Genomic DNA, 27,891 nt, shown 5'->3' with positions numbered 1-27,891 from the left:
GCCTAGTGGTAATCATTTCAGTAAAGTCTCCTTGGCACTAAAAGATCTCACTGAGTCCAACACGACGCTTATGTTGGCGCCCATTTGGCTCCAAACACGCTTGATGTTGATGTCCAGGTCCAGGTGAGTCACATCACCGCTAGGTGTCGCTGCGCCCCCCTGACACAGACGCTGATTGACAGCTCACACTTGTCCCGCCCACTTCGCTTCATTGTCCAATCACAGCTTACGTTGCTTTGTTGTCGTGCGTGTGCTGACAGCGGAACTCAACAATCGTCAGGCTGTCTGCGAGAAACCAGCAAAACAAGGTAAATTTAAACACGCACCGCCTCTTTTTAACGCTTCCGCGGACACATTTACGCGCATTAGTATCACCCGGTTATTTATAGAGCAAAGCGGAGTGATTTAAATCACTGGAAATGCTTAAAAAACCGACTGAGGCCTAACGGCTAACGGCTAAGCGAAGCCTGGCGGTTGGTTAGCCGTTAGCAGACGAGCTAAGCATGACACATTGAGCTTGAATAAACGCCAACAGAAATGTTTTAATGAGAACTGTCATATTAAAATAAATCAGTGTGTTGTGCACGCTGAGCACGTCCACTGTCACCCTCACTGATGTCAGCTGACAGATTAAGATCATTGGTTTTAATGTTAGCCGGTGATTTAGCCGGAGAAGCTAATAACAGGAGCTAGGCAAGCCTGGCTTTAACTGCTCAGCATCCTGATCACCACCTCACTTCACCTTAAAAACACATTAAAACACCTTTAACCACGTTAGTATCACTTCAAGGGTGAAAGTGGAGTGCAGTACTTTCTGCATGCTCCTGATAATGTTTGTTATTTATAGTGTTATTGTGTATTTTGCACAATTTGCAGTCACAACCATGAAGTACAAGTGTTGTTTACTCACCATGTGAGCCACGGAAATCTGATGTCAGAGACTTTGACAGTCAACTTTTAGTCAGGCAACAAGAGAATACACTTAGTTTGTTTGGACAGTATTAGAGTAGAGCAGGGGTATGTTAACTTTTTTTTTATTTTTATTTTTTTTTTAAAAAGATGGACAGATTTGACAATGTGAAGATGCCCCGGGTCCAATACTAGACAATGTGAAGATGCCCCGGGTCCAATACTAACATTTAAAAAATGAAAAAATGACCAATAGTTTGCCAAAGTTACATACAAATCAACTGTTCTGTGGCAATTTTGTTTTCATGGTGACAATTATCATTTAAAAAAAACAACTTAATGTAACCAAATCTAAGCCAATCAGGTGTGAACAAATCTAAAACCAGTTCTTCCTTTCTTTCACATCTGAAGTTAGATAACAAAGAATAAATTGTATGGAACACGTTGAAGTTGATACAAATCTGAACCTCACGTTCGTTTTAAACGTGACTTATTATGAGTAATGCAAAGTCTGTTAACATTTAAGTTAAAAACACGTCATATCTTGCTCTTGCCTTTCACAAAATCATTCAGAAAGTAATATTTTGTGTCACATCTACAGTTATATAAGACCAGCAGTTATGTCCTTTTTAAAGGTTAACATTTAGTGCATTCAAATGCTTCATTATGTCAACTGGAGAAGCTTCGGGCCGCGGGCTGTGATTGGCCCCCGGGCTGTACTTTGGACATTCTTGGAGTAGAGTAATAGAAGAGGAAAATTAAAATGATCAAAGGCTTTGTTGGTCGTTTTATTGTTTAAATCTTTTGCTAAATTGACAAAGATTTCCAGATTATCTGAGGGATTGCTGCTTTTTAAAAAAATTATTTATTTTGTTTGGGTTTTAGACGTGATTGAACTAAACAAATAATCTGAAGATCTCAAATTGTGATGGCATACACACTTTTACACTCTTACAGTTTTCACGAGCTTTCCCTCTTCCTTTTATAATTTTTTTTTATATCTTTAAAGTAACAGCTTTCACTTATCAGCACTGCCTACATGCCATCAACATAAATAACACAAATCCATGATAACATGATACAGCTTTAAAGTTATTAAAGCAATCTTTTCCCAGACTTTGACAGTATGCCACATACTCTGTTTATCATGTATCAGCTTTTTTTTTTTTTTTTTTTTTAAACAGTGAAATATTCAAACTCATGACAACTGAAAATATTCATGATTTAGAGTTTGCTATGACTGCTGCACTGCAGACGTCAGGATAACTTGTGGCTTTCGCTCAAATTTCTATTGAGAATCTGAACATCTAAAAATCATATTTTGCAGATGTTGCATATCTGTTGCTAATTCACCAAGTTGCACGTCATTTCAGTAAAATCTCAAGTCTATAGGAAATGGTTTGCAGTGACCCAGAGGTCCATTTCAGTTGGTTTATGTTGAAGAGCCTCTTCTTATTAGAGATCAGAGCCTATTGAAGTGTTAGTGAGTTGTGGATGTGATAAACAGCACTGTAAGCTTATTGTCATCTTTATCGTTTTATTTTGTTTGATTCTCTGACTCTTTTAAATCTAAAGCTGCCTGTGTCAAATGTTTTGAATAAAGTATGTGGTGCCTGTTGCACCATAGAAAAGAGAACAGAAGGTACTTGGGCAAGAGTGGCGTTTTTATACTTATTATGCTGTCATGATGCATAATTAAACATACAGTAGATGACAGTCAGGATGATCCATCTGTCTATTGTCCACTGAATTTTAAAGGAGGATCGTTGGCTGCTTTTTAGTGAGAGCTGGCTAGAGGGAATACGTGGATATGTATATATTGTTTTATTTCTATTCATTTTTATATCTTTGTGGTCACCCAGGGTACCCTTTATCTGAACAGCTGCATCCCGAATATTAAACATGTTCACATATTCCTTCAGCCATCTCTCACTGAAACGCAGCCAGTTCTCTCCTCCTTTTTAAATAAATTTAAATTCAGTAGAAATACACAGATGGATGCAATCCAGCCTCACACTCTGCGCTTTATTTTACTTTCAAAAATTCCTGAAATGAAAAGAGGTGCTGTTTCTCAAACACAGCGGGTTAATTTGTTTGGCTTACAACACATGCCTGCTCATCTGTTCAGCTCTGCTCTTTTGACCTCCTCGACGGCGGTCCAGTGGGACAACATATGGAAGATGACGTGCATGTGTGCATCTCGCTGTCTCAGATTTGGGGACGTTTCAGTACATCAGCACCTTAAGCACCGACTGCGATGAGTAAGAACCAGTCAGACTAGTCTCTGCTCAGCAGTGGGTATCCAGATGCAATGTTCCTGCATTCATTTTAAGAAATAGCCTCAGGTGATAAAACCAATCTGATGCAACTGTGATAACTTTATCATCTGTATCTGTGAGACTAATCTTCCCTTGTGTCTTAAAATGTGACATCTGGGATTAAGATCTTAAAATATCCCATCAAAGTCAGGATCTCTCCTCCCGTTGGGATAATTGTCAGTTTGGGCAACACACAGTTAGACTGACATTCTTTCCGTGTTTCTGTTTTTTTAATATGTCATTCCAAAGTATAGAAACAACGACGTGATTGTGAGGTCTTGTGTTTGTTTCTCCTCCTCCAGGCTAAATCTCAGCTGGAGGTACAGGCAGATTCCTTTCACTACTTGGAAAATTATTCCAGTGTTGCCTTCAGCCCAAAGTGAATTTGCATCGCCTCTATGCAGGGAATAGATTTAGATGAATATACATGCCCTGCTTGGCATTCATTACACTTCTTGCTCGCATTGGTGCTACCGAGTGCAGTTACTCTTCCGCTATCTGAGTAGCTCTCCAGGTAATTTGAGGGTTAAGTGCTTTGGTCAAGAGTACTTGGCTATTAGACATTAAATGAAAGGGGAGTATTGTCCGTTCAGTTCGATGTTCTTGCAACGGACCAGAAGTGGCTGGACCGTGTTTTGAGAGGCATGACAAACATACCCACATGCTGCTTTCATTAATAGAGCTTTGATATTGTTAATGGAGTGTTATGGGAAGATTGAGAAAGGCTCAACCTAGATGGCATTTTTCAAAACCATAATATAAAGTGGCAGAGCCGAGATGTTTTTCCCCGTGATTTATATCATACTTGTATTCTCTACATAATCCTGTTGCTCTTATGCATCTGTCAGCTGTACTTTTTGTCCAACCTGCTAACCGTGTCTGTCACCTGTGTCCCCTGGCATCAGATGGAGGTGGAGCAGCTCCTGTCTCTGTCAGGCTCAGCACTGGCCCAGGCTGTCAGCTCTCTGCTGGAGACCCCAGGCCTCTACGTCTTCTCTGACATCCTGGAGCTGCCTAATGTCAGAGAGGTAAACACGCTCTTTATCTTCCTCAACCTTTGTGTCTTTTGGGACCTTTTCAGACCTGGCACATGAAAAATCCATCTTAATCACACCTAGACAGTTAATTTCACAAGTGTTAATGTGCCCCCAGACACATGGAGAAACTGATGAAGCAAACCACATTTAGGGGTCAGTGATGCGTGTGACCACATTGTTAGTGTAGCATCAACAAAAGCGGATTTCCTAACCACACTGGACAAAGGTTATCATCTGTGCAAGTGGAAATACGTATACATTTATGCACCAGTGTTGTAATTAAAGTCACAACTCACCTCCCAATCAACACATCTTTATTCCTGGCAACAAATTACGTATGCCGTACATTTAACTTGCATGAGACGACGCAGTTAACACTTTTTATTTTGGAAGTGAGATGCTGCTGTCACAGCGGACGAGGACTGTGCAGCAACATCGTTCAAATCTTTAAGGAAAACAAGATATTTACCCGAGAGACAGGCAGTGAAAAAAACATAATGAAGAACGTTACAGCAAATTAAAAACATGCATTATCAGGTTCCCTTAGATAAAAAGAAGCAACAAAAGCTGTACCTCTGTTTCCTTTAGTGGTTTTTGACTTTTAATGACTTCTAATGCCTCACAGCAGTCCAGCCCAGTACAATATAACTGAAACACACAGTAATACTGCCCGTTTTATTATCTTTATCAGTCTACATCAATAATCTAGTCTGGAGGACTTTTTTCTTTTAGAAAAGTTCAAAAATCTTCCACCACATCTGGCTGTTTGTAATATTTGCTCACCAACAGCCGTCCTCTCAGGGGGATGAATAAACGCTTGAATTCCATCTTTTCAAACAATATTAGGAGCTCAACGGCACAGAACATTTTCTTTCGCTCTTCGCTGCATTCCTGACGTGTGCAACACTTGTCAAATTAGCGAAGCATTTATTTTAGAACTCATTTACATCTAAATGGAAAAAGTGAGGTGACGCTAAACTTTTGCACTTAAGGTGGTAATTTTGGCCAAACTTAGCAGGTAGCTCCCCATGTGTTCGCTGTAACAACTGAAGCAGTCTGAACAAGAATCCATATGGTAGAACTGTTATATTGATATATCATGCGGCTTTGTGGCAGCTCTTCTCAGTGTCTATAAGAAGTCAGGTCTTCATGTGAGTCTCAGCAAGACCTCTCCTCACAGTTGCTCATTGTCTATAGATAAAATGCAGCTGCACAGTTTTTATCTGGAGAGTCTCATTACTTCTGTGTTCTTCCCACCCTCTACAACCACAGCTGGAGAATGGCCCCCATGCACCAGTGTACCAGCTCCTCAACCTCTTTGCCTATGGAACTTACTGCGACTACAAAGGTATTTGCAGTGGCAGCACAGTGTAAATAAGTAATAGGGCAGTGGCAGCCCTGCAACTCTTTTATTATGAGCTCTATTTCTTTGCTGCAAGGCAGCCACCTTGACACAGCAGCTTAAACTCCCTCACCTGAGACGCCGCAGGCAGGTTATTCACAGACACAATTACTCGAGTGCTTCTCATCTGTTTGGGCAGCCTTTCATCAGACGTGCTGATTGGCCAATGATTGTCTGTTTCAGAGCAGCGCTGGCACAAATGAACAATAAACTAATCTTTTGTGACTTAATTTGCTGCTTGTGTAATGCGTCGGAAGGCTTCAACAAGAAGGGGAATGTTAATTATGTCTAATTTTATGCTTGCTCTCAACCAATAGCCTGGAAAAAGAACGTAGCCTACTTTACTGTGTTATTCCTTTTCAAATCGTGCCGACAGTGAGCACATTTACTTTCACAGAGCTGTATAGTTGAGCCCTTAGAGGAGCTGTCAGAGCTGCTGTCTCGAAGGGTGAGAGTCCTGTCACTGGGGGAGCATGGCAGCAGTAGACACAGTCGCTCCAGACCGTCTTCCTTCCCGACTTTGTTCCATGACTGCTTAAAAAGCTCCACACTCACCTGCATGTCTTTGTGTAATATTACACTTCAAAGTAATAAGTTGTGCCTCGATTTTGTGTGAATGTTTGACCCTCAGCGAAGTGACACTAACACACTGCTCGGCTTTATTTTTCCCCACTGTGACTTTTTTTTCTTCTTTCTTTTCATGTTCGTGTCTGCTGCTGTAGAGAGAGCAGCCTCTCTTCCAGAGTTGACCCCAGCACAGAGAAACAAACTCCGCCATCTGTCCATCATCAGCCTGGCTTCCAACCTCAAGGTACTGGGTCACTCTTTTCTCTTTGCAGGTTTCACAGAAACGGTGCAGATGAAGTGTAATACATCTCATTTCTGCAGCCATCATATCACTGTAGGCGTCATGAAGCAGGATATTAATGATGTATTAACAGTTCTGCTTTTATTGCTTTGTTATTTTCTTCAAAAGGTTCATGTGAGGTTGACTGTGACATTCAGCTAAATTAGACGAGCCTCTGCTGCTCATGTCATTTTAGATTTCTTACCCGTGCATGATAAAGTATTAAATGCTCTTTTTTTTTTTTTAAGGCATCTCTCATTGCACTTTCCAACCATCCTGCTTATGCCCTTTTCTTTCTCTGCTCCTGATAAATAATTGATTCATTATTCTCTCCAGCTCTGTCCTTTTTTTTTTTCTTACTTAATCTCACTTTCCACTACCATTGCTCCTTTCACTCCTGCCCTTGTTTTTTTCTCCTTAATATGTCACTGCTTTCCGTGTATGTGGGCTTGAACTCTCTAATTGCCCGGTGGAGATTGTTAAATTGTCCAAACTCTCCTTTCATCTTCCTCTGGCAGTGACATTTAAACAAATAGGCAGTTTCACTGTAGCATTTTTTTTTGTCATTTTCCATCAAACTGGACTCAAATTATCTGCCAGTATATCTTGGTTAAAAGATCATCATGTCTTATTTTTACCCTTTAGTGCCTGCCGTACTCGTTGCTCCTGCAGCAGCTCGAGCTGAAGAATGTGCGGGAGCTGGAGGACCTGCTGATCGAGGCTGTTTACTGCGACATCATCCAGGGCAAACTGGATCAGAGGAACCAGCAGGTGGAGGTAGATTGCAGTGTGGGTCGTGACCTGGGCCCCAACGAGCTCCCAAACATAATCAACACGCTGCAGGAATGGTCAGCATCACCTCTATGTGTCTGTGCACACACCTTAGATTTATGTCTCAATTATCAGTTTTTTTTTTCTAACTCCTAACAATCGGCCCTGTCTTTTCTCAGGTGTACAGGGTGTGAGGCGGTGCTGTGTGGGATTGAGGAGCAGGTCTCGAGGGCAAACCAATACAGAGAGAGCCAGTTAAAGGTCAAAGTCCAAGTGGAAACAGAGGTCAGTCCCTCGTCCCTTCTGCCTGCAGTTCTGTCACCAGTAATCCAGTCAATGTGACTTTGTTCTTCTGCATGTCTGTTTTCATGCTTCCAGCTCCCTGTGGTATTTTAGTTTCGTGACTAGATACTTCCTTTGTTTGCATGTTGTTTGAGGGTGTGTTCATACTTCTGACTGGTCTGGTGCCCATATGAGCATCCAAACAGGTTTTGTGTTACACTGGCTGTGTGTGTACCTAATGTAAGTGAAGGGGGACAAAATTCATAGCCTTGATTTTATGCAAGGTTACCGTCTTCTTCTTATTAAATTCAGTCTTTGTGTTACTGTCCTTCAGCTGCAGCTGCAGCGGAAACATAAAGGGAAATTTCTGCTAAATGGACTGTAACCTTTGAAGATACTCACTTTATTTGACTAACTCACACTGCTGCAGACTTAATAGCTTCATAGAAACTTTTCAGTCCATTTTTATGCAGACTGTGGATTTTGTCCCTCATAACTTACATAAGAAGAGCATTACAAGGGGATCTGTTAATGAGCCGTATGAACAGTACACCAAACAAACCTGTTTCAATGTTCGTATGTGGACAGACTCCTCTTTAATCTCTCATCTTTCTTCACTTTTCCCCTCAGGTCTCCAACCTACAGAAAACGTTAAAGGCCAGCGCCGCCTCTCCGTCATCAGGCCCCGCCCCCGCCGGAGCCGCCTCCAATCAGGACGCAGACCAGCCCGCGGAGCCACGAGATCCCGCCTCCTCTCAGGAACCACGACAGCCAGGCAAAAAAAGTTCAAAGGTGAAAGGGTGAGTACTGTGACATCACCTTTGCTTAAACTCGGAGGTGCGTGGCCACAGGCAGGGAGGGAGGCAGCCGGACGTATTCAGCATGACGAAGTTCTTGGAGCATCTCGGATATTACGTCTTTTTATACTATTTTAACAGAAGAGTTTGCATAGAAATTGAATTCATCTTTCTACAGTATGGCCAAACATTTTATAAATTGAACACATAAAATATGTTTGGCCATGTAGAATAATTTGCTGAAATGATGTTTTATTCAGAGTTGCTGCTGCACTCTTAAATCAAGTTTATGTTTGCTTCCCCCCTCACCCAGTACAAAATGCTATTTATTCTTACAAGTCACAAAATTGGAACAAAAAGCTACACATGGAGGTTTTTTCCATTAAGTTTCTTTTATTGCTGCTTCTACGTTTTTTCTGTAAAACACTTTGTAACTCTGGATTTTGCACGGTGCTTTATAAATATGAATTTACCTAGTTATAACCACAGGACTATAAAGGCTCTACTTCAAACACTAAATTAAAGCCATTAGTCCAATGTTCTTGTCGAGCGTGAAGTTAATTCAACACACAACCTGCTATGTTTTTATTTTTTTTTCAATAAACGTTTAAAAGCCAGCTGCTAGTGTGAGTGTTTTGTCTTGGGTGTGAGCGTGTGTGCATGTGTCTGCATGAAGTAGCTTTATTATCAGATGCACATCAGTGTTTTGCAGCGGTGTGCTCACTCTGATATCAGGGACTCTTTCTGTTCTACTTCCATCCGGCCCAATTACCAATGGCTAATTTCACATCTGTTGTTTGTTGTAAAATGTCACTGGATATACAAAATGCCCCTCGTGCTCTCCTGAAAGAACTGTTTCCCCCTCCAGTGATCAGAGGAGACGCTTCGCTCGTCTGCTGTTTATGTTGTTGCTGGCGAACAGAAAAGCAGTGATTATTTCCTGGCTGCCTGTCACATTTTGATGAAGCATAGAGCCCTATAATTTCCATCACTCAGCACTGCACTTCATTCAAATGAAGATCCACTTAATGTTTTGAAATCCAAATTAATGATAGCTTAACCTCAATCCTCGAATTAAAATGAGTTTTGACACCATTTCTTTGTAAATCTATTTAAAGGATGGGACTGATTGTGCAGCGGTTATTATTAGAAATAGGTTCTTTGCACAAATTCTTTTTAATTTGCAGATATCGAAAATCCACTGAGATCAGTTTTATGCAAAAACACTAAATACTGATGTTTAATATTTCAGCACTCTGCGTGCAGCATTAGTATGCTGGTTTAGTAATGCAAATTGAAAGTAGCAAGCTATTTTGAACATTATTTTGATAAATCAAAGTAACAAACTCTGTTTCTTACTGGTTGTTTTCCTCTTAGGTTGCGCGGCAGTGGGAAGATCTGGTCCAAGTCTAACTAAAGACAAGAGACTGAGAGGTGGAGACAGGCGGCACTGATAGACACTCGCTCTCACTGCTTACGACACATGGGGATGTTGACGGACAAGCGGATACTTTAAACAATGTGTCCAAAGTCAGTTCTGGGTCACTCAACACAATAAAACCGGGAAGCTTTATGAGAACTTTTGTTCACCAAAACTCAACATGACGGATTGACAAACACACACTGGCTGATGACTGGAAATGACAGGTGTGACATCTCTTGCAGTTCATAATAGCCCAGCAGGTGGACACACACATACACACAGCACTTGTAACACATCAAAAGTCTGCAGCAGGAGTCAGTTGCCTTTGACCAGAAACAGGAAACAGTGTATTTGACGCGTATGTGTGTATCTTTATTGATTTAAAAAAATGTTTTTTTGGTTTAGATTAATTCTATGTTGCTTTGTATTTTTTTCTCTCTGCTGAGTTGAGACATGTATAAAATCTGAATATAAATTGTCGAGAAATAAAACTTAAGCCCTGTACTTATCCTGACTGTCTTATTAATGTCACTGTCACTTCTTTTATTAAATGCACTTCAAAGTGCATCTCTGGAGGGTGCACAGCTAAATGTTAACTCGCAGAAGGGGGGCTACCCGTTAGGAGGTCAAGCCATTAATTAGGGCATGTCCCCAAAGAGACTGATGTATTATAGAGCCGAGGCTTCCCCTGTGCGCAGCCAGCATGGCTACACACACATCCACACACACATCAAGTGCATTCATATTTCATACGAGTATGTTTTGCCCAGAGCTTCTATTTCAATGTCAAAATTGCCTGTTGAAATTGCCTGCCACCCCCTCTTGTACCTCCATTACGCAGTCAAAATTGCCTTCATCATTCCCGCCCTGTCCATCTCTCACTCCTGATTCTGTTTTCACCAAATTCCCCGCTCTTAATCCTACATGACATTAATGGTGGCGATTAGCTGACCGTCAGCAATCGTGAGAGGAGGAAACAGACGTAGAATTATGATCCTGTTTGATTTAACCCCCGCATCTTTCTCCATCCTCCTCCCTCCAACATCCCTCGCACCTCTATAAATAGTAGTGTTAATTTCAGTCAGTGTGATTGAGCTTGATTGGTTCAGTTTTTACCAGACTGGAGCTGTGAATTCTAACAGCTGTACACCTCCCAAAGTGTTTGTTGGTGGGAAAAAAATAAAAAAGGTTAGCTGGCGTATAGAAAGTGGCATGTGAGTTTATTATACGTGTAAGCTTGTGAGTGATGACTCTCGACTTCACACCTAACTTCTGAATCAGAGTTTGTTGTTGGTCCACTGTGGTTTACAGATTGCTGCAGCGTCTGCTGGTGTGTGTCTCATAACTAGACGGTCATTAAAACTTCCGAGTGGAACAAAGCCAATCAATTAGTCTGATTGATCAGTAAAATGCCCAGAGGAGATGAAAACCCTCGCTGTGCTTGCAGAGCTGCTGGAGAATCTCAATACACTTGGGTGGCATTTCTCAACTCACGACCGCCTTGATTTTTATTGACATTTGTTTGAAAAACTGTACACAGAGGAAATTCTTGCTTAGCATCCTGTTAATCTTTCTGAAGCGAGAGGAATCCATATGAGGTGAGGAGATAAGGAAAAGCATCTCACACACACAAACAGCGGCCTTATTCTTCCTTTTCAGTCGCTCCTTCACTGGTAAAAACATGATTGGCACATGCAGGACTTTTTTTTTTTTTTTTTTTTTTTTTTTACTGCCGTGCCCTCAAAATCAAGCAAGGCGGTGGACTAAATGTTCACTTCTGGGAGAGAGAAAAGATTAGGATACAGGGGTAGCTATTAAAATGCACCGTGTAAGCTTTGTCATCCTCATAAAGCATTGCAGATCGCACAGCTCCCAGGGGAATTCATTCAACATGCACAGAAATAAACAGATAGACACAAAGCTTAAAACGCCAGTGTTGAGTCTTTATTTAACTTCCATGGTACATAAAGACCACATTTCTACAGGAATGCTACTAAAAATCACAAGACTGGGTATCTGGAGGTTTGCACGAGCCACGCATGATGCCACCAGCACTATGTCTGTAGTGGGAATGTGTGTAAGTCGGGGGGGTTCATGTCTCAAAGATGCTTAGAAAAGTCGCCAAACACAAACTGACATTTGGCTTTGAATGGTTCTGTAAGATATCACTCACTGATTGATAAAATAGACATTTATAAATAATAGATTTGAAGCAACTCTCACAGACTTTCTATACATGCAGATCCATTGATGTGACAGAAATCTTGCTCCTTGATGTACTACGTTCCTTTGGTGCACCCAAGACAGCTGATATACAGTGACTTGATGATGTGAATGACGATGATGGCAGTTTTGTTTTCCAGATTGAGATACTTGGCTGTCATGTGGAAATAATTCCTTGTTGTGGCAACACCGGTCCTTTGATCACACGTACAGTTCACAGATGCTTATTTCCGTGACGACATAAATCTGTCTTTGTTGTGCACCATCCAAAACCTTTGGGAATCGTTGATTTTCAGCAGGAAAGCTTCTTCTGTTATACATCCCCCTGTCCTGAATATCTTATCTGCACCACTGGAAATACTCTTATGCTTAACACACCTCTATACAGTCCAACAGGAACAAAGGGTGTTCACAAAGGCTCGACAAAGAGGTGAGCAGAAGCCAGATAATTAAGAGAACAAATCATGAGGAAAAACCGAAACAAAACAGACTCCTCTACACAGTGCAGAGGAAAAAACGCCACACTATTTGCATTTCAGGCGCCCAAAGCGGGGAATAAACATCAGTTTTTGGAGCGTGACATGTTAAACACATTGCCTGTTGGCTACAGCCGTGCCAAACAGCTTTGTGAAATACCCCGTTCAGTGTTTAGAGATGCTGAGAATGGCTTTTTAACCATTTATAAACCAGATGCAAGCTGGGTAAAATGAAGTGAATTTAAGTGCCATTTCATGAAAGAACAGTCTGCTGGATTAGAATTAACACTGAACAGCTTCACATGTGCAGCTGAATCACGGGAGACTGTTGTGGAAGCACAGGTAGGTCATTTCAGGGCTAATGGGATGTTGAATGGCTGTTAAACTGCTTGTTTGTGAATTAGTCATGGCAGGTCGAAGCACAGAGCGGTTGGGTAGCTTGGCAGAGCTCGGGGCCATACGAGGGGGGGTGGAAAACAGGGAGCAGGTTACAGTGACGCAGAGTCACATAAAAGATATTTACACTGAGTACAGAGGAAGGAAGGAGGGAGCAGCAGCGAGATGAGCTTGGATTTTTTTAGACCTCATGGGAGCCTGGGAGTTTTTGTGATGGTTGGATACCTGGGATCCCTGAATTCATTTCACAGTTTCAGAGAAAATAAAACGGCGCTGCGGGCACACCCTCTGGTCATGTTGAAGTTCCTCCTCAGGCCCCGTAGAAATGTTTGCCATATGGAAAAACACAGTCACCTCAGAGGTTCACAACTGGGATCCTGACACAGCAAGAGACAAAGAGAATACGAGTGAGACAGAGAGATAAGAGGGAAGAAAGGAGGCAGGGATGGTCGTGGGAAGCTTTGGAGCCCTGATCATCGGGGGGGAAAGACAGAAAAACAGAAGAGAATTGGATCAGAGGGGCCTGAAGCTGGAAAAGTGGTGCACATGCAAACGGAAAGCTGCATCACTGGGGACTGAGAGGGTGGCGGGTGGAAGAGACGGAAGAGAAGGAGGAAGAGGAGGAAGGTGGAGGAAAAGCTGATGGGAGGGAGGAAGTGAGAGGGAGCACTGTAATTATCCTGATTGAGATTAACTTTAAATACCCTCAAATAAAAGCATCATTTCATGGACGGCAGAGGCTGGGCGCCTTTTCACAAGCTCATGATGACTCATGTGGAGAGGGAGTTTAAAACACTGATACATCTTACAGCAGCACCAACACTCCAGCCATGAATACTCCACAGAGAATACCACTACTGTCCAATTACACTGAATGCACATCCTTACAATGCACATAAAAAAGATAAAAAGGCTGCTTCACACACACACACACACACAAACAAACTTGAGTCCAGAGGTGCACACACACATGCACATCAGACTCATAGACTTGGACGCACACACTCAGACTGTGCAGGGCTGGCGAGGCGACTCATTACCTCTCCCTGTCGGTGAAGGAGGAGGAGGTGCTGTGCAACGTCTGCCGGCTGTCCTCCGAAGCGAGGGAACGAGGGAGCGCGAGGGAGAGGGGGGGAGCCACGCCACGGGAAAGCGGGGGCGGATGCTGGGAACAGCTGCGATCGTAACTGGGAGAGAAGAAGGATAGTGGCACGGATAGATGGAGAGAGAAAGAGAGGGGATAGTGGGAGGCAAGCCATTGGGTAGGAGATGTGTGGAAAGAGAGTTAAGGATGGAGAGGTAATGGGAAGGGATGGAGAGGTTGGTGTAAGAGAAGAGATGTGGGAAAATAGAAAAAGATACAAAGTAGAAGATGGACAGGAATAGAAACATGAGATGAAAGGACACAAACAAAGTTGGAGTAAAAGAAGGTGAAAGAGGGACAGACAGCAGGAGGTAATAGAGGTTGAAGTGGAGAGACAGATGTGAAAAAAAAAATCCAGCAGAGTAAAGAGAAAAGACAGAAGGGAGAGAGGCAGAGAAACAAAGTCAGAAAGCATCAAGAACAGCCGAGCCATTTAGCATCAGCGAACACATTACACTGCCACTGTGAGAGAGAATTAGTGCACTCATCGGACTCATTAAAACGCTGTCAGAGGGGAGAGTGAGGCAGAGCGAGAAATGGGGAAGGAGACAGACACCGTAGGATGAGGGAAGGAGGGAGGGAATGGGGGGGGGGGGTGAAGGATGCAACAAGGCGAAGGAAACGTACAAAGGGGTGATGCCATTACTTCAGCAAGGACGGTGAGTTAAGGTGAAAACACAGTCGAGAGTCACAAGTTCAGGCTCTTAAGAATACTTAGAGGCACAACAAAGCTGTTCTCACAGCCATAAAAGCCATCCTGCACCCTCATCTTCCTCTCAGTAACACCTGTCCTCCTCTGGCTGACTCGTCCTCTCTCTCCATACGCACACACACATACACAGGGATACACACAAACAGCGTCACACTTGATAACATTAGACACACTGTCGATTTTAAGGCTGGGAAAATCACTGAGCACATATGCCGCTCTTCTATAATCATAATGAACTGGACGGTGGCCAATTTCCACTATAGGCTATCATTTCAGTCCATCTGCAGCTCCCTCCTGCTCATTCGGTGGCACTTTCTCCATCTAACACATGGCGTTATTTACACATTTATGACACTGAAGTATGAGCCAGTCTATAGAGAGGGGCTGCTGCCATGTCTGCCAGTCTGAATCCCTGCAAATCTCACTTTTGTAAGGCCACTTTGGATCCACAAAGCAAGCGTGGGTTTTCCTCCACGGCGGGGGGCGGTGAAGTAAGTTATCCAAACAACAGCCAAGGCCAGTCTCAGGAACAGAGAGAAAAGGGGGTTTATCGTGTATCTGCTCACAGCAAGCTGGAGGATTATCTGTGGATCTGCAGCCGGACTGGCAGTGCTGGGAGAGATAGGAGACTGACTGGTGGGGGAGATAAGAGGAGTACCAGTTGTGCAAAGACAGACAGCGTTAGAGCTAGGCAACGGTGATAACTGGAAGTAAGCGAACAACCTGAAAGAAGAGCAAGGGGGAGTACAGGTATTCAGAGAAAGAAAGAAGACAAAATCCCTGGGAGGCGAATGGGGAAGGATGTCCAAGTAGGAGAAGAGAGAGAGAGGGAGCGAGGGGAGATAATGTAGTGTGGGAGCAAAACTGAGATTAAGAGGGAGTGTGAAAAGGGGGATATGAAGGAGAACAAATTATACAGATTCAGGCAATGGAATGAGAAATTCCGATACAATGGAAATGTGGGTAAGATGAGCAGATATGGGAATTACAGTGAGAGGGAGGGGAGTAGAAGTATAAGATTGACAAAAAAAAAAAAAAGAAGAGTGTGAGACACAGGAGAAGAGGGGAGAGACGTCCCAGTGGTCAAATAAACTAGGTGTTATTGGTTTGATCAGCAAAGCGTGAGAGTGCTTCACTACATCACATAGATGAATTTCCATCTAATGGCCACGGGTGCAGCAAGCACTTCCTATGAGGCCGGAAAACATAACATATACAAAGCCACTCTACACCCCTCCACATTGTGTTTACATGCTCTGAGAGGTTTAATGGCCTCTGGGCTGTTAAAGCACTCTGACAGTGTCTGATCAGTGAAGCCATGTTAATGCTCAAGCCTTTAAGGCAACACTTTTTTTTTTGTCCCATCCTAATGGTTATAGGGAATGTTTAATCATTGCAACTCTAATGGCACTAAATGACACATCTGTGCCAACTGTGATTCTCAGGAACACAAGCGTTCAAGTGTTGTTAATAAAGTAATTAGTAAGCAATTAGTCAGCCTCACTTTAGGGAGGAATACATAGGCACATTACGTAGGCACATTACGTAGGCACATTACGTAGTCACGGAGAACAGAGGCAAACAGATCAACATGCACATCTGCTATTATCAAGGTCTTCAATAAACCCACACATCTGGCCTTGACGTTAATCCCCCGCACACCTGGCACAATCCATTTATTTTCATCTAGACACATTAGTGGATAAAAAAAGGGGCAAGTGTGCAGTTTTCCAGACATAAAAACCACAGTAGACTTCAATCTCTTAAACACTTTTGGACAGCTCTAAGTCAGCACTTAAAACCAAGCTGTTTTTCGGTATATCTACGAAGCAGGTCAACAAAAAGGGGATTAGACTGTCTGAAATTGTGTTAATACAAACGAAATATAATTATCCAGTGACTAACAAGATAAAAAGCAAAGATTACCCTGCAGTCTGATCCAATTTTATGTGGCAGAAATGTGTTTTTTTTTTCTGCTTTTCAGTTCTTGTTGACCCCCAGAGATTTATCTAGTGACACCTCAGGGAGGCTTCCACCACCCAGGTTAGGAAACTCTGTTCAGAGTAAATGTACAATTGATCTCAACACATCGCCGCTTTAACTGAGGTTCGTGTTATTCATATCAAAAGAAATCCAGGAATCTACAAAAGGGTTTCAGATCAAACACGTCATTAAAATCCAAAATGACACTGGTCTGCATCTTAAAATGAGAAACTGTCTAATCTACAACTAACCAAAAAGGACTGCTCAGGTCTTTTAATCAGGAGCATCAGTAGTCCCCTGCTGCTGTGGGACAGATGTCCAGCTCATACGATGGAAGTCATGCTGATCATTTACTATTGTTCAACAATGCACACAGACACACACACAAGATTTTGGGTTCCTACCAGAGTTTGGCTGTAATGACGACTGCCGTCAAGATGAGAAGCGAGGAGATGGTCACGGTGACGTAGAACTGAGGGTCCACTGTAACACACACACACACACACGCTCATCATCTCAGACCATGACCATGTAAAATTGTATCCAGTACAAAAGAAGAAATCAATGCAGCCAGCTGTAACATGACATTGGATGTGCAAGATGCTGGCCTCCAACTCTAACACTAATCCAATGACGTCTTCTCTGTATCTTGCATTTTGACAGCAGCCAATTCCTCCCTGTGAGTGATGAGAACTTTATTAGGCATTCCCCGCCACAGACACAGGCGGCTGCACACAGCACAGTGTCAGGCTTCACCCCGGTGACAGCTAATTCCCTGGAGGACTTGTGGCATGTGTGTGTATTCACATGGACTGTGGCTCAAGGCCACCTTTATTTAGAAATCCTTCATGTGCATCTCCTGATGCCCACCTTCCTCAGGCTCCGTCTCCTCCGCCTCTGTCCCTCCATCCTCTGCTCCCTCCCGGTCCCTAGACTCGAGTGGTGCCTCCTCTCCGGGGTGCACTTTTGCATCAGGATAAGGCCAGTCCTCAGATGTAGGGGTGCTGGCCTCCTGCTGGTTCCCGTGATGGTGCAAGGGGTCGGTTTCCTGACTGGAGAGGAAGTGGTAGGTCTCATCCTCAAGAGGCTGAGTGGGACCCCAGACCACCGCCCACAGAGGGGTGGGTGTGACCTGGGCTGTGACGGACAGCTGGACTGAAAGGGGGTCCACCTGTTCGTCGCCCTCGCTGTCGTCACGGTTACAAGTGGAGAGTTGTGTCACCAGAGCAACCAGGAGGAGGTAAATTAGGCAGCGGAGGGCAGTCAGTCGTGCGACAGGAGAGATGGAGCTAAAAGAGAAGTGGAGGAGAAAAGAATAAGAGGTGGAGGAGTGACAGAGAAGTTATCTGAGAAAATGTATTGTCTACAGACACCCTGCTCGACCTCATCAGCTCACACATTGATTCCCCTGCCAGCTATCACTCAGAATGACATTTTATGCATCTGCACGCCAAACATCTATCCTTCACCTCAGATACTATCCATCTTACCATCTCTCCATCGCTTCGCTCTGTTCACTGAGACTCCGCTCCTCCGATCATCTCTCTCTGTAAGATAGGAAAGAGGAGCAAGAGAGAGAGAGAGAGAGAGAGAGAGAAAAACAGAGAAAGGGGGAGGGTCCACCTTTTTTTCTTCTTCTTCTTCTTTTATGTTGCCAGATAGAAACCATGTAAACATAGACACCAGCATGACTATTGGCAGAGAGCCAACTCTGTCACTTTTCTGTCACAGACTCTCCTGGGCTTTTAAATTTAACGCTCAATTATACGCCACATGTCTGCGCAGAGAAATCCACATCTGCATTTTAAAAAACATCCAAAAGTACACACTCATTGTCTGTCTCTCACACACATTTACAGTGCACACACCTGAGCACGGCACATTAATCATCATTAGAGGCGTCATGCATGGAGCCAGTACTCTATATGGCACTTTAGGCAGAGAGCGGTAACTTCCTAACCAACAACTGCTGCCTAAATGCCACAGAAATGTCACTTAATGACACACAGGCATACCGGGAGATGGACACACACACACAAACACACACACACACACACACACAGACTAACACACACGCTCCGACACATATCAGTTATCATGCCTACCTCTGGCAGTGGAGAGAGGGAATGAGAGAGGGAGACGGAGAGAAAAGGGGGGAGATACAGAGAGCGAGGAAGAAAAAAAAAAGCATCGGTTGCCGTAGCGACTGAGACATGTAGAGTCTGCTAGAGTAAGAGAGGAGAGAGAGAGAGAGAGAGAGAGAGAGAGAGAGAGGTTTAGGGAGGGCAAGAGACTGTAGGAAAGAGATTTAAATGCTAATTATGTGTTTTTTTAAATGGGTTCAATTAAATGGACGCAGAGGAAAATAAATGAATTTAAAGAGGAATGATACTGAGGATGATATTAATCAACTCATTTTAAAGGCGGGAGGTTATTTTATTTCTTTTTATTCTAAGAAAAAAAAAAACTCTTCAATTATGTTTACAAAAAACAGCAAGGACACTCCAGAGAGAAAGATGAACGAGGGGGAATAAAGATTAAATAAATGTAATTTCCATTCATTTACACAGGCTGCACCGGCAGAGGAACGGGCGATGAACTGGTGTTTGAAGAAGAGCCAGGGTCAAATTGAAATAAAAAGAAAAAAGACGAGCGAGAGATACAAATTTAGAGGTGAGAGTCACAGTGTGACAGCTTTATTGTATGTGGCAATAATATTTACATGGAAAACAATCTGTCTACCACTCTCTCACACACACACACACACACACACACACACACACACACACACATTCTTCATCCATATGCTCCCCCTCCGACACTGACACTCAGTCTGTCACACTTCACTCCCCTGCACCCTCCTTCGCTGTCACTACGCTCCCTCCCTCTCATTTCCTCTTCATGGCTCCAGGCCGTGGTGTCCTCGGAGTGAGATGAGAAACCGGCACTCACTGGAGAACACAACGCAACCACGAACCGGACCCGCCGTCCTCCACATCGTCACGCTGGCCAGCTCTTCCGTGATCGTTGTCATCTTCACCCTCATCATCTATATTTGACAAGGAGGTCATAAGGATTCGTCACGACATGCATCATCTAAAATTATCTTGATAATGAAATCTGCAATTCCATGGTTACACGCTGAGCGTGTGCGTCAGTAAATGAAGACACGAAAAGGTGTGAAATTGCAGTGTGCGTGTGTGTGTGTGTGTGAGTGTGTGTGTGTGTGTATACCATCAGTCTCCTCGTCATCTTCCGTGTCCCCCTCTGACTCGAGTGAGCAGGACTCCAATCGACTGTCTCTTTTTGCTGTGACGTCACCCCTGTAACATTTACACAATTCATTAAACATCTAATATCAACAGAAGTGTGTCAAAATCAAAGAAGCACGCTGTAAGCTGACCTTCTGAGAAATATGCAAAAAGGAAATATAACGATTCAAATCTTATCAGCTGAGTAGTTGAGGTGCATCGTGCTTACTTCTGCTTTCCAGAGTTTGGGAGCTGTTCCCACACGATGAGATCGCGTCCTCCGGTGACCCACCTGTGGTCTCCACTCCCTGTGGTCCATGCCGCAAAGCAAAGGATTCTGGGAGCATCAGGCCAGGTTAGAGAGGTGAGGTACCTACACTGAGGCAGAGAGAATACTGAAAGGAGGAGAGAAAGGTGAAAGGGACGGAGGTCAACAGAGGAAAACAAAGAGCTTGCGCCCTCGCAGAGTTGAGTGAGTAACTTCTGGTCGCACATGAATTACTTCACGACTCACAGTTTAGCGAGCTCTCTCCATTCGCCAGATCGTAGCAGGAGCCAATTAGGAGGCCTCCTGTCTGATGAACACAATCTGTTACCCCGGTGATGCTGCTGTGATTGGTCAGTCTGGACATCGTTCCTATGATAATTGGACAGATGTTCAGTGGAAGGATTATGCAAATGTTCCAATATCTTACTCTCGCCATCTGACACACACAGACACTCTGCCCATCCCATTTCCAGAGCTCACCGGTCCTCCAGTGCAGGATCTTGAGCCAGGCTCGACCGTGAGCCAGGAACACTCGGTCTCCCCGCGGGCTGAGGGTCAGCCGCCCGCCCTCTCCTCCGCAACCCGTCACCTGGCCACTCCAGTGGTGCAGCAGCCTCAGAGGGTCTCGATCCGAACACCGGTTCTCCCACACAGACACCCCTCCCTCCGCCGAGCCGCTGAACACCAGCGGACCCTGAGACTGTGGAGGGCACAGGAGACACGGTTGTCATGGTGATCTGAATCTTTACCCAGAGTGTGTGTGAGTGTGTGTGTGTGCGTGCATGTGTATGTGTGTGATACACAGAAAACAAGATGAAATAGAGAGTGTACCTATGTTTGTGTTCATGGAAGAGAAGTGTGCGTACATTTCGGAATGTACATTTCTGTGCTGCTGTTGGTTATAAATGGATTTTGTGCTTTGCATGACAAACAACAAAGAGGGTGACAATGATGCGCTATGCTTTAATGCTTTAGGCATATTTCGATGATTGCAAATTGAAAAAGAATATGTGCATATGCAGCTTTGGATTTCAATCCATAAAAAGCCTCAAAATATGTACAGTATGCTCTGTAAAACTGGCCGAGCTCCACGGCTTACATCTCAACAAATATCTTTGATTTCCATTTGAAAGCATTAAACACAGAGAGCGAGCGTGAGGATGAGAGTGTAGAAATATAGCTGTTTGATTTCTGAGAGAAGGTCTTTCAAAAATTAATAATCAAGAGCTCTAGAGAGAAAGAGAAACATTGCTGTGTTTCAGTGTCAGCCGATCGTGTTCTTAAAAATAGGCTGGAAAAAACAGCTTGAGCATCCTCGGCGTGGACAGCATATCAGTGGGCAGAAGGTGAGTGACCCACCCACCTGGATGGAGGTGACTGCCTCCTGGTGAGCGTTGATTGACTGGCAGTTTTCGAAAGTGTGCCAGCTCCAGGCTTGAACTTTCCCCCCGTCTGAAGAGGTGACAGAGTGTGAGGTTAACATGTGCTGACAGGCGTCTGGCAGTCATTATTGCTGGTCACGGTCAACCCACCTGAGCCTGACTGCCTAAACTGCGTGTCTCCATCTCTCTGATTCGGCCTGATAACCCTGTGCTACACTCACTCACACTCACTGGCAGATGATGACACATGTGAGACTCTGCCTACATATTCGTTAACACACACACACACACACACACAAGTATGTATGTGCATCTCCAAAACACATACGTGCAGAAGTAAATACAATATGACAACAACTCCAATTATTCTGTTCACTGTATCTCTAGCTCTTAGTTTTTCCCCACATGCACCTACTCTCCACACAAGAACACACCTGACCCAGTGATGATGTAGCCGTCTTCCTCTGGCACAAAGCAGAGCGCAGTCACAGCGTTGAATGTGTAGATAGACTTTACACACTGCCCTGAAGGAAACGGGAAAATACTAATTTAATTGACAGGACACAGACCACCGGTCACACAGGAATACACTGATTATGATGCACACACACACACACATTTCTCAGACACAGCCCTGAGGCGCTTGTACCTCTACCGTAATATATATATTTACGTATATATCTGTGTGCCTGTGCCTGTCTGTGTGGTTAAGCATACCAATGTTGAGGGCCCAGATCTTCACGTAGCAGTCTGCCGAGCCACTCAAAATAAACCTTTCCTTGTCGGACACAGACAGGGACCGGGCTGGTGAGGGGGCAAACACAGACAAAAGAGCGGGAGGGGACAGAGGAGGAGAAAGAGGAGGAGGTGGAGGAAGAGGAGGGGGAGGAAGGAACAAGGATCAGGACAAAAAGATTAAGCTGGGAGGAAGCTGTAAATAAGTGATGATGTACAAAATAAAAAAAAAGACAGACACAACAAAGAAACAAAGTGAGAGTAGACATGATTTTTTTTTAGTCAATGAACACTGTGTGACTACAGTTCGACTGATCTGCATCATGAATGCTCTGCTCTTCTGTACTTGGTATTTTGAGTTGTGTAAGCAGGTGGGGAGGGAGTATAGGAGGCGAGCCGAAGAGGCCGCTGGAGTTCAAGTGATGGAAGGCTGCCTGCTTCAGACAGACAGTGAACTCTCTAAAGTGTCTACTGAGGTTATCTCTCACTGGGTTTCATCTGATGAACTGCTCCTATAATTACCACACTGCAGGACACCGGCATTACTCAGCTGTAGACGTCCCACGTGTAAAGATGTGGGCAGGTGTGTGTGTGTGTGTGTGCGTGTGCGTCCTCACCCAGCCTCTTGCAGTACTCAGGGGGAGGTGCAGACAGACAGGTGACCCCACCAGTGTGACCCCCGAGGTTCTTGTGCTCCGTTGCTGTGGGAACGTGCCACACCTTCACTGTTGTATCTCGGCTTGGAGGAAGAAGATGGACAGAGCGAGAAAGGAGAGAGAGAGAGAGAGAGAGGAGAGGATGTGGGAAGATTAAAAAAAGGGAGTTTGAATGAGTGAGTGAGTGAGTGAGAAAAGGCGGCGAAAACAAGCAAAGCTAAAAGGCGCTCGACATTAATTGCAAGAGATTTGCACCGAGCGATCTGGGCGGGGGAGGAAAAACAAATATATGTCAGACAGCGAGGGAGAGAGCTCGAGCATATTAAGTGATAAATTAGGTGAAATGTTCACTTTGCACATCCATTATGCAAATTGGGGCTTCTTCCCGGCTTTACCTTCCAGAAACCACCAGGTTGTCAATGGCAACCACACAGGTGACTATGTCATTGTGACCCTCCAACAGCCTCAAGCGAAACTTTGCCTTCTCCCAAGAGGATTTGAGGGATGTGAACTCGGCTTCTGTAAAAGAAATAATTTGTGCAATTAGCAGTGTTCTTGTACCTCATCAGCACCCCCAGTTTGTTAATCTGCACTGCTCCTCATTATGGATTATTCTGCCAATGTGACGCGTGGGGCTAATTTAAAACGTGGGTCTTGTCTTTGGGGATGCAGCCTGTTGGTTTTAATACTGGCAGCCACATGAGCTTGTTAGGACTCCTCTGGGCATACAGTACACGTATAATCTGATTTGAGATGTTTATAGCAAATTAGGGCGCTGCATTGTACGTTTAACTGCCCACAATAAACTGCAGTAACAATCTCTTCAGCCACTTTTCTTAATTATCCCACCTTCTTGACGCAGTTGCCGCTCGTTGTCAGACTCTCGGCAGCGATGTGACACATCGGCCGGCTCTGTCCTTTCCCGCTGTCTGCCTATCTCTGTTTCCCCTCCTCTTCCCCTCTGCTTGGCAGCCGGTGCTGGCGTTGCTTGAGCTTTGGACTCCTCTTCTCCCTTAAGGATCTTGGAGGCTGGAGGCGTTTGTGATGGAAGGGCCTCATGGGCATCCTCCCTGTGCCAGTGCAGAGAGCAAGAGCTGAATGAATAATCAAGATGCAAACGGCACACTGCATCCTCTGTGACAGGGAGGATACCTGTAGAGGATCTCCAAGTCCCACACAAACAAAAACAGTACTTCTCAATAATGAGCTCCGAGTCTGTGTGCTGGAAAGAATGTGTTTCATTCAGTTTGATGTTAATATCAACACATGGTGGTTTCAGTTATGTGCGCCGAGCCCTGAGGGGCTTTAAAAGTGAGGCTGACATCCCAGAATGATGTTTACAAGAAACATTATGAACAATAGAAAGTTCCCATTTTCTCCAAGCGTGACAGTATTTGACCTCCAGTGTGTTCGGATAGACATACAAAAAAGATCAAAGGCTTCAAAGTGAATGTTGTTGCTTTTGAAGAATTATGCCTCTCTCCATCTGCCCCCCCTCGCTGGTACCTCTCCCTCACTTCCTTACACTTGTCTTTTCATCTTCTCCTTTTTTCCGTCTCCCACAATCCCCAGAGTTTGCTGCGGGCCAGAAAGCTGCAGCTGAAGCTCAGCCAATCTGGAACGCAGCTCCGCCTTCCTCGAGATCTGAGAGGGAAGAAGGCACGAGATTGGTTGTAAAATCCACAAGTTGTTTATATGCACAACCAACATATTCAGCCTGTCTTGATTTATTACACTGCAACATACGCCGTACTCCTGACTGTTTGTGAGTTATGTAACACGCCTGAATTAGTCAAGACAACTCGATATTAAGTTTTCTGTGTTAAAGGAGCACTCCGACAGTTTTTGCACCTAAAAGATCAACTACTTTAACAGTGAAAACAGTTGTGTGGCTCTGGTGGAGCTTTGTTAGATCTGAGGAAATAACACCGGATGATGCAATAGTGATGTCACCAGGGTTATCGCAGCTTTGGCTTGGAGATTTATTTTTTATTTTTTTATTTTACACAAACTAGGGACATGAGGTATGAAAATATTTGGCCAGCTAGTAAGAAGAAAGGGTCTAACAAAGACACTGTGGAAATGTAGGATCTACTGTTTGGAGACGCTTGACCCTTACTCTAAACTACAAGTCAGGATATCTGCTACTAAGAAAGAAATCTGACTCATGAGCAGTGGTGACAGAAGTAAAAGTACCTCAATGTAAAAATAAAGAACAGAGGTATTGTACTAAAGTAAAAGTTTATCTATGATTATATTATTCAATTATCATTATTTGTGCATAACTGTGTAAGCAGCACTTAATTCTGAGCTGATATTCTACACTGTTGGATAATTTAATTATTATTATTTTATAAACATGTTATAGCTTTTCTATATCAAACATAGCCTGATAATCTGAAAAGTAACTATATCTGTCGTATAAATGTAGTGGACTAAAGAGTAAAACTTGCATTCTACACTGCTGTAAAGAATCATTGTACATTTGTACAGTACATGTGATCCAATAGACTATTGACACGAAGAACAGGTGTTAATTTAACTTTATGTTTACTACTGAGGTTGTAGTTTCTAGTACTGTTACACCGGACTGCAATATAGTGAGAGGTGATTCTAATATTTTGACCAATCAATTTACATACATGAGAGGGCGGTAATATCAGAAACACCACTCAATATAATGCACTCCTGTACAACAACAGCACCTACTAAGACCTCAATAATAAACATAAAGTAGAATTATTACATCTCTGACAGTGTCAATAAAATCTGAAACATTATGAGCTCCGTAAAGAATTTATGGCTATGAGTTGTTGTATTGGATCACATTGGATTGTACAAGTCATTTTCCATAGCTCAGCATTGCAGAAACCTTTTCAATGGAAACCTCAGCTTCTATAAACATGTAATCTCAATAGTTCAGTCCTGCTTTTATCCCCTGAAAAAAAAGATCAGATCATTTCTATCTGCAAAAGAAAACCTGGAAATTGTTATTCATGCATTCATGTCCTGCCGGCTAGATAACTGTAATTGATTTTAAGATTTTACTGATTACTTTTAAAGCCCTGAGAGGCTTTACCTGAAGTTATTTAACTGAACTTTTATTCCCCTCTTGCTCCTGTTATTAATGTAGGTGCATATATACACAAAGGTGACAGAGCCTTTGTAGTTTGGGCTCCAAGACTGTGTGGAATGACCTGCCTGAGGAGATCAAGGCTGCAAACTATTTTAACTTATTGTTATCAGTGTTATTGTGTCTTGTTTTATTGTGTTCTGCTTTATTGTAAAGCACACTGTATCCATGTCTATTCTTATTATTATCATTACTGAAGTGGCCGATCTGTGTATATTTCAATATCATACTTTCCATCACTGCTTTTGAGTCTCCCAACTTTACGAAAGTACAGTCTGCTCTAAATCAATGAACTCCTCCCCAAACTTTGAAATCAGTCTGTATGTTACTTTAAAAGAGGCGATAAGCCATGATCAGATAAAGTCAGTGAAGTGTGATATTATTTATAGGGAATTCACTGCTTAACAATCATGTAGAAACACTATAGGTTAAGGCAAATGCATTAGAACTTCACAAAAATTAACTATGGGTACTTTACAAGTAACCAAATGGTCTCCAGCTGTAGACGTGTGTGACCACCACTGCATGCATCTGTTTCCCTGTTTCCAATTAGTGGGTTTGAGGACAGCTCAGTAAAGAAATAACTCAGTTGTAGGGCACGGTCATAATTCATAGGATTCAGATGTTGCCCTTTAACATAGTGAATCTCTCCTGACGCTCCTGATCATTATTTTTCTGATGCACTCTGCACACAAAGTGTGAGCTTCTGATCTATCAGACTGCCTCCGGCAAAGACTGTCAAATTATTAATCCCACCTTTATTATTATTTCATGTTAATCACTTTTTTTTTTTTTTTACTTCTTTATGATATCAACATTGTTATTTCTAGTTTACAAAGCCTTATTTCACAACTTTGCACCATTCAAGCACTATTAATCTTTGTTTACACATGTGGTATACTTTAATGAACCCTTTGGTGTAGGAATTTGCAACACTCTTCTACTAAAGACTGATTGTTCTTTTATATTTATTTATTTTTTTTGTCTGTGGGTACAGCCATGACCTGTTGTTACACCTGAGGGAAATCAGACAGGTTACAACACAAACGTTAGATGAAGTGTCTCTGTACCTTGAATCTCTCCTCTGGGCTGAGACTGATTTTTATTTCCAGATTTTCAATCTGTCTCAACTTCTTCTGCAGCTTCCTCACCTCCCCCATTTAAAACCGTGGGCTTGTTTTTAAAAAAAGCGTCTGACACGAATTAATTACACTTTAAACTGACTGACTCACTGCGAGTTAGTCAGACAGTGTCAAAGACACATCGTCTATTAATAAATAAATAAATTAAAATCTAAATAAATAAAATGTATCCAACGGCTCGGCGGTTTGTTTCCAGAGAGACGTGTCGCCGGATGTTGACGAGCCGTTGGAGGTGTATAACCGTCCTGACAGCGACATCGTGTGGACCGTTAAAGCGTTGCCTTGAAAAACGGTTAATTGTTAATAAATATAATCGTTCGTTACATTTTTTTAAAATGTATTTTAATTTAAGCAGACGCTGTTGTTTAAGGTTTGACATGTTAAATGCGGTTTACTCACACCAGTCTAACTGACTAACGGTCACTCTGTGACCCGGAGGACTGGGATACGTGCTGCCTTCAGGTGACGTTTCATCAGCTCGTTTTTTTAAGCTTCCAAGTCGTAAATTAGATTTTTTGGGGGAAAAATACAAACAAAAACAACAATACTAGAAGTTTCACTTTATGGAAAATCAGAGCTATAAAGTTTATTTGTACCTCAGCAG

At 43.2% G+C, this 27,891-nt stretch overlaps 3 protein-coding genes across 5 annotated transcripts; 1 reads left to right on the top strand and 2 right to left on the bottom strand.

The window, feature by feature from the left end:
* The first annotated feature begins 176 nt into the window (after positions 1-176).
* On the top strand, positions 177-10,290 carry cops7a (COP9 constitutive photomorphogenic homolog subunit 7A). The gene is made up of 8 exons (XM_010735011.3): positions 177-308; positions 4,133-4,255; positions 5,537-5,612; positions 6,389-6,477; positions 7,159-7,361; positions 7,464-7,569; positions 8,197-8,366; positions 9,741-10,290. Exons 2-8 carry the CDS (start codon positions 4,133-4,135, stop codon positions 9,778-9,780), a joined length of 807 nt encoding a protein of 268 aa, XP_010733313.1. The 5' UTR covers positions 177-308; the 3' UTR covers positions 9,781-10,290.
* pianp (PILR alpha associated neural protein) lies at positions 10,166-19,113 on the bottom strand. 3 transcript variants are annotated; one of them, XM_010735079.3, is made up of 6 exons: positions 18,826-19,113; positions 18,211-18,267; positions 17,591-18,009; positions 17,125-17,203; positions 13,922-14,068; positions 10,166-13,258 (listed from the first exon to the last, which is right to left on the bottom strand). In XM_010735079.3, the coding sequence occupies exons 2-6, from the start codon at positions 18,219-18,221 to the stop codon at positions 13,237-13,239; spliced, it is 678 nt and encodes a 225-aa protein (XP_010733381.2). In that variant the 5' UTR covers positions 18,222-18,267; positions 18,826-19,113; the 3' UTR covers positions 10,166-13,236. The 3 variants fall into 3 exon arrangements, with proteins under 3 accessions (XP_010733381.2, XP_019116824.1, XP_027145543.1); XM_019261279.2 differs by lacking the exon at positions 18,826-19,113 and having other exon boundaries at positions 18,211-18,772; XM_027289742.1 differs by lacking the exons at positions 13,922-14,068; positions 18,826-19,113 and having other exon boundaries at positions 18,211-18,775.
* A 273-nt stretch (positions 19,114-19,386) lies between these two features.
* Positions 19,387-27,541, bottom strand: LOC104922238 (uncharacterized WD repeat-containing protein all2124). Its single transcript, XM_010735013.3, has 13 exons — positions 27,216-27,541; positions 24,538-24,656; positions 23,862-24,082; positions 23,408-23,531; positions 22,974-23,095; positions 22,339-22,425; positions 22,056-22,145; positions 21,603-21,691; positions 20,720-20,939; positions 20,486-20,608; positions 20,201-20,366; positions 19,955-20,043; positions 19,387-19,769 (listed from the first exon to the last, which is right to left on the bottom strand). The coding sequence occupies exons 1-13, from the start codon at positions 27,303-27,305 to the stop codon at positions 19,669-19,671; spliced, it is 1,641 nt and encodes a 546-aa protein (XP_010733315.3). The 5' UTR covers positions 27,306-27,541; the 3' UTR covers positions 19,387-19,668.
* Positions 27,542-27,891: the final 350 nt, after the last annotated feature.

Source organism: Larimichthys crocea, chromosome XVI, assembly GCF_000972845.2.
Source record: "Larimichthys crocea isolate SSNF chromosome XVI, L_crocea_2.0, whole genome shotgun sequence".
Classification (NCBI taxonomy): Eukaryota; Metazoa; Chordata; class Actinopteri; family Sciaenidae; genus Larimichthys; species Larimichthys crocea.
Note: the sequence above shows the minus strand (reverse complement) of the source record. Positions and strands in the feature narration are given on the sequence as shown.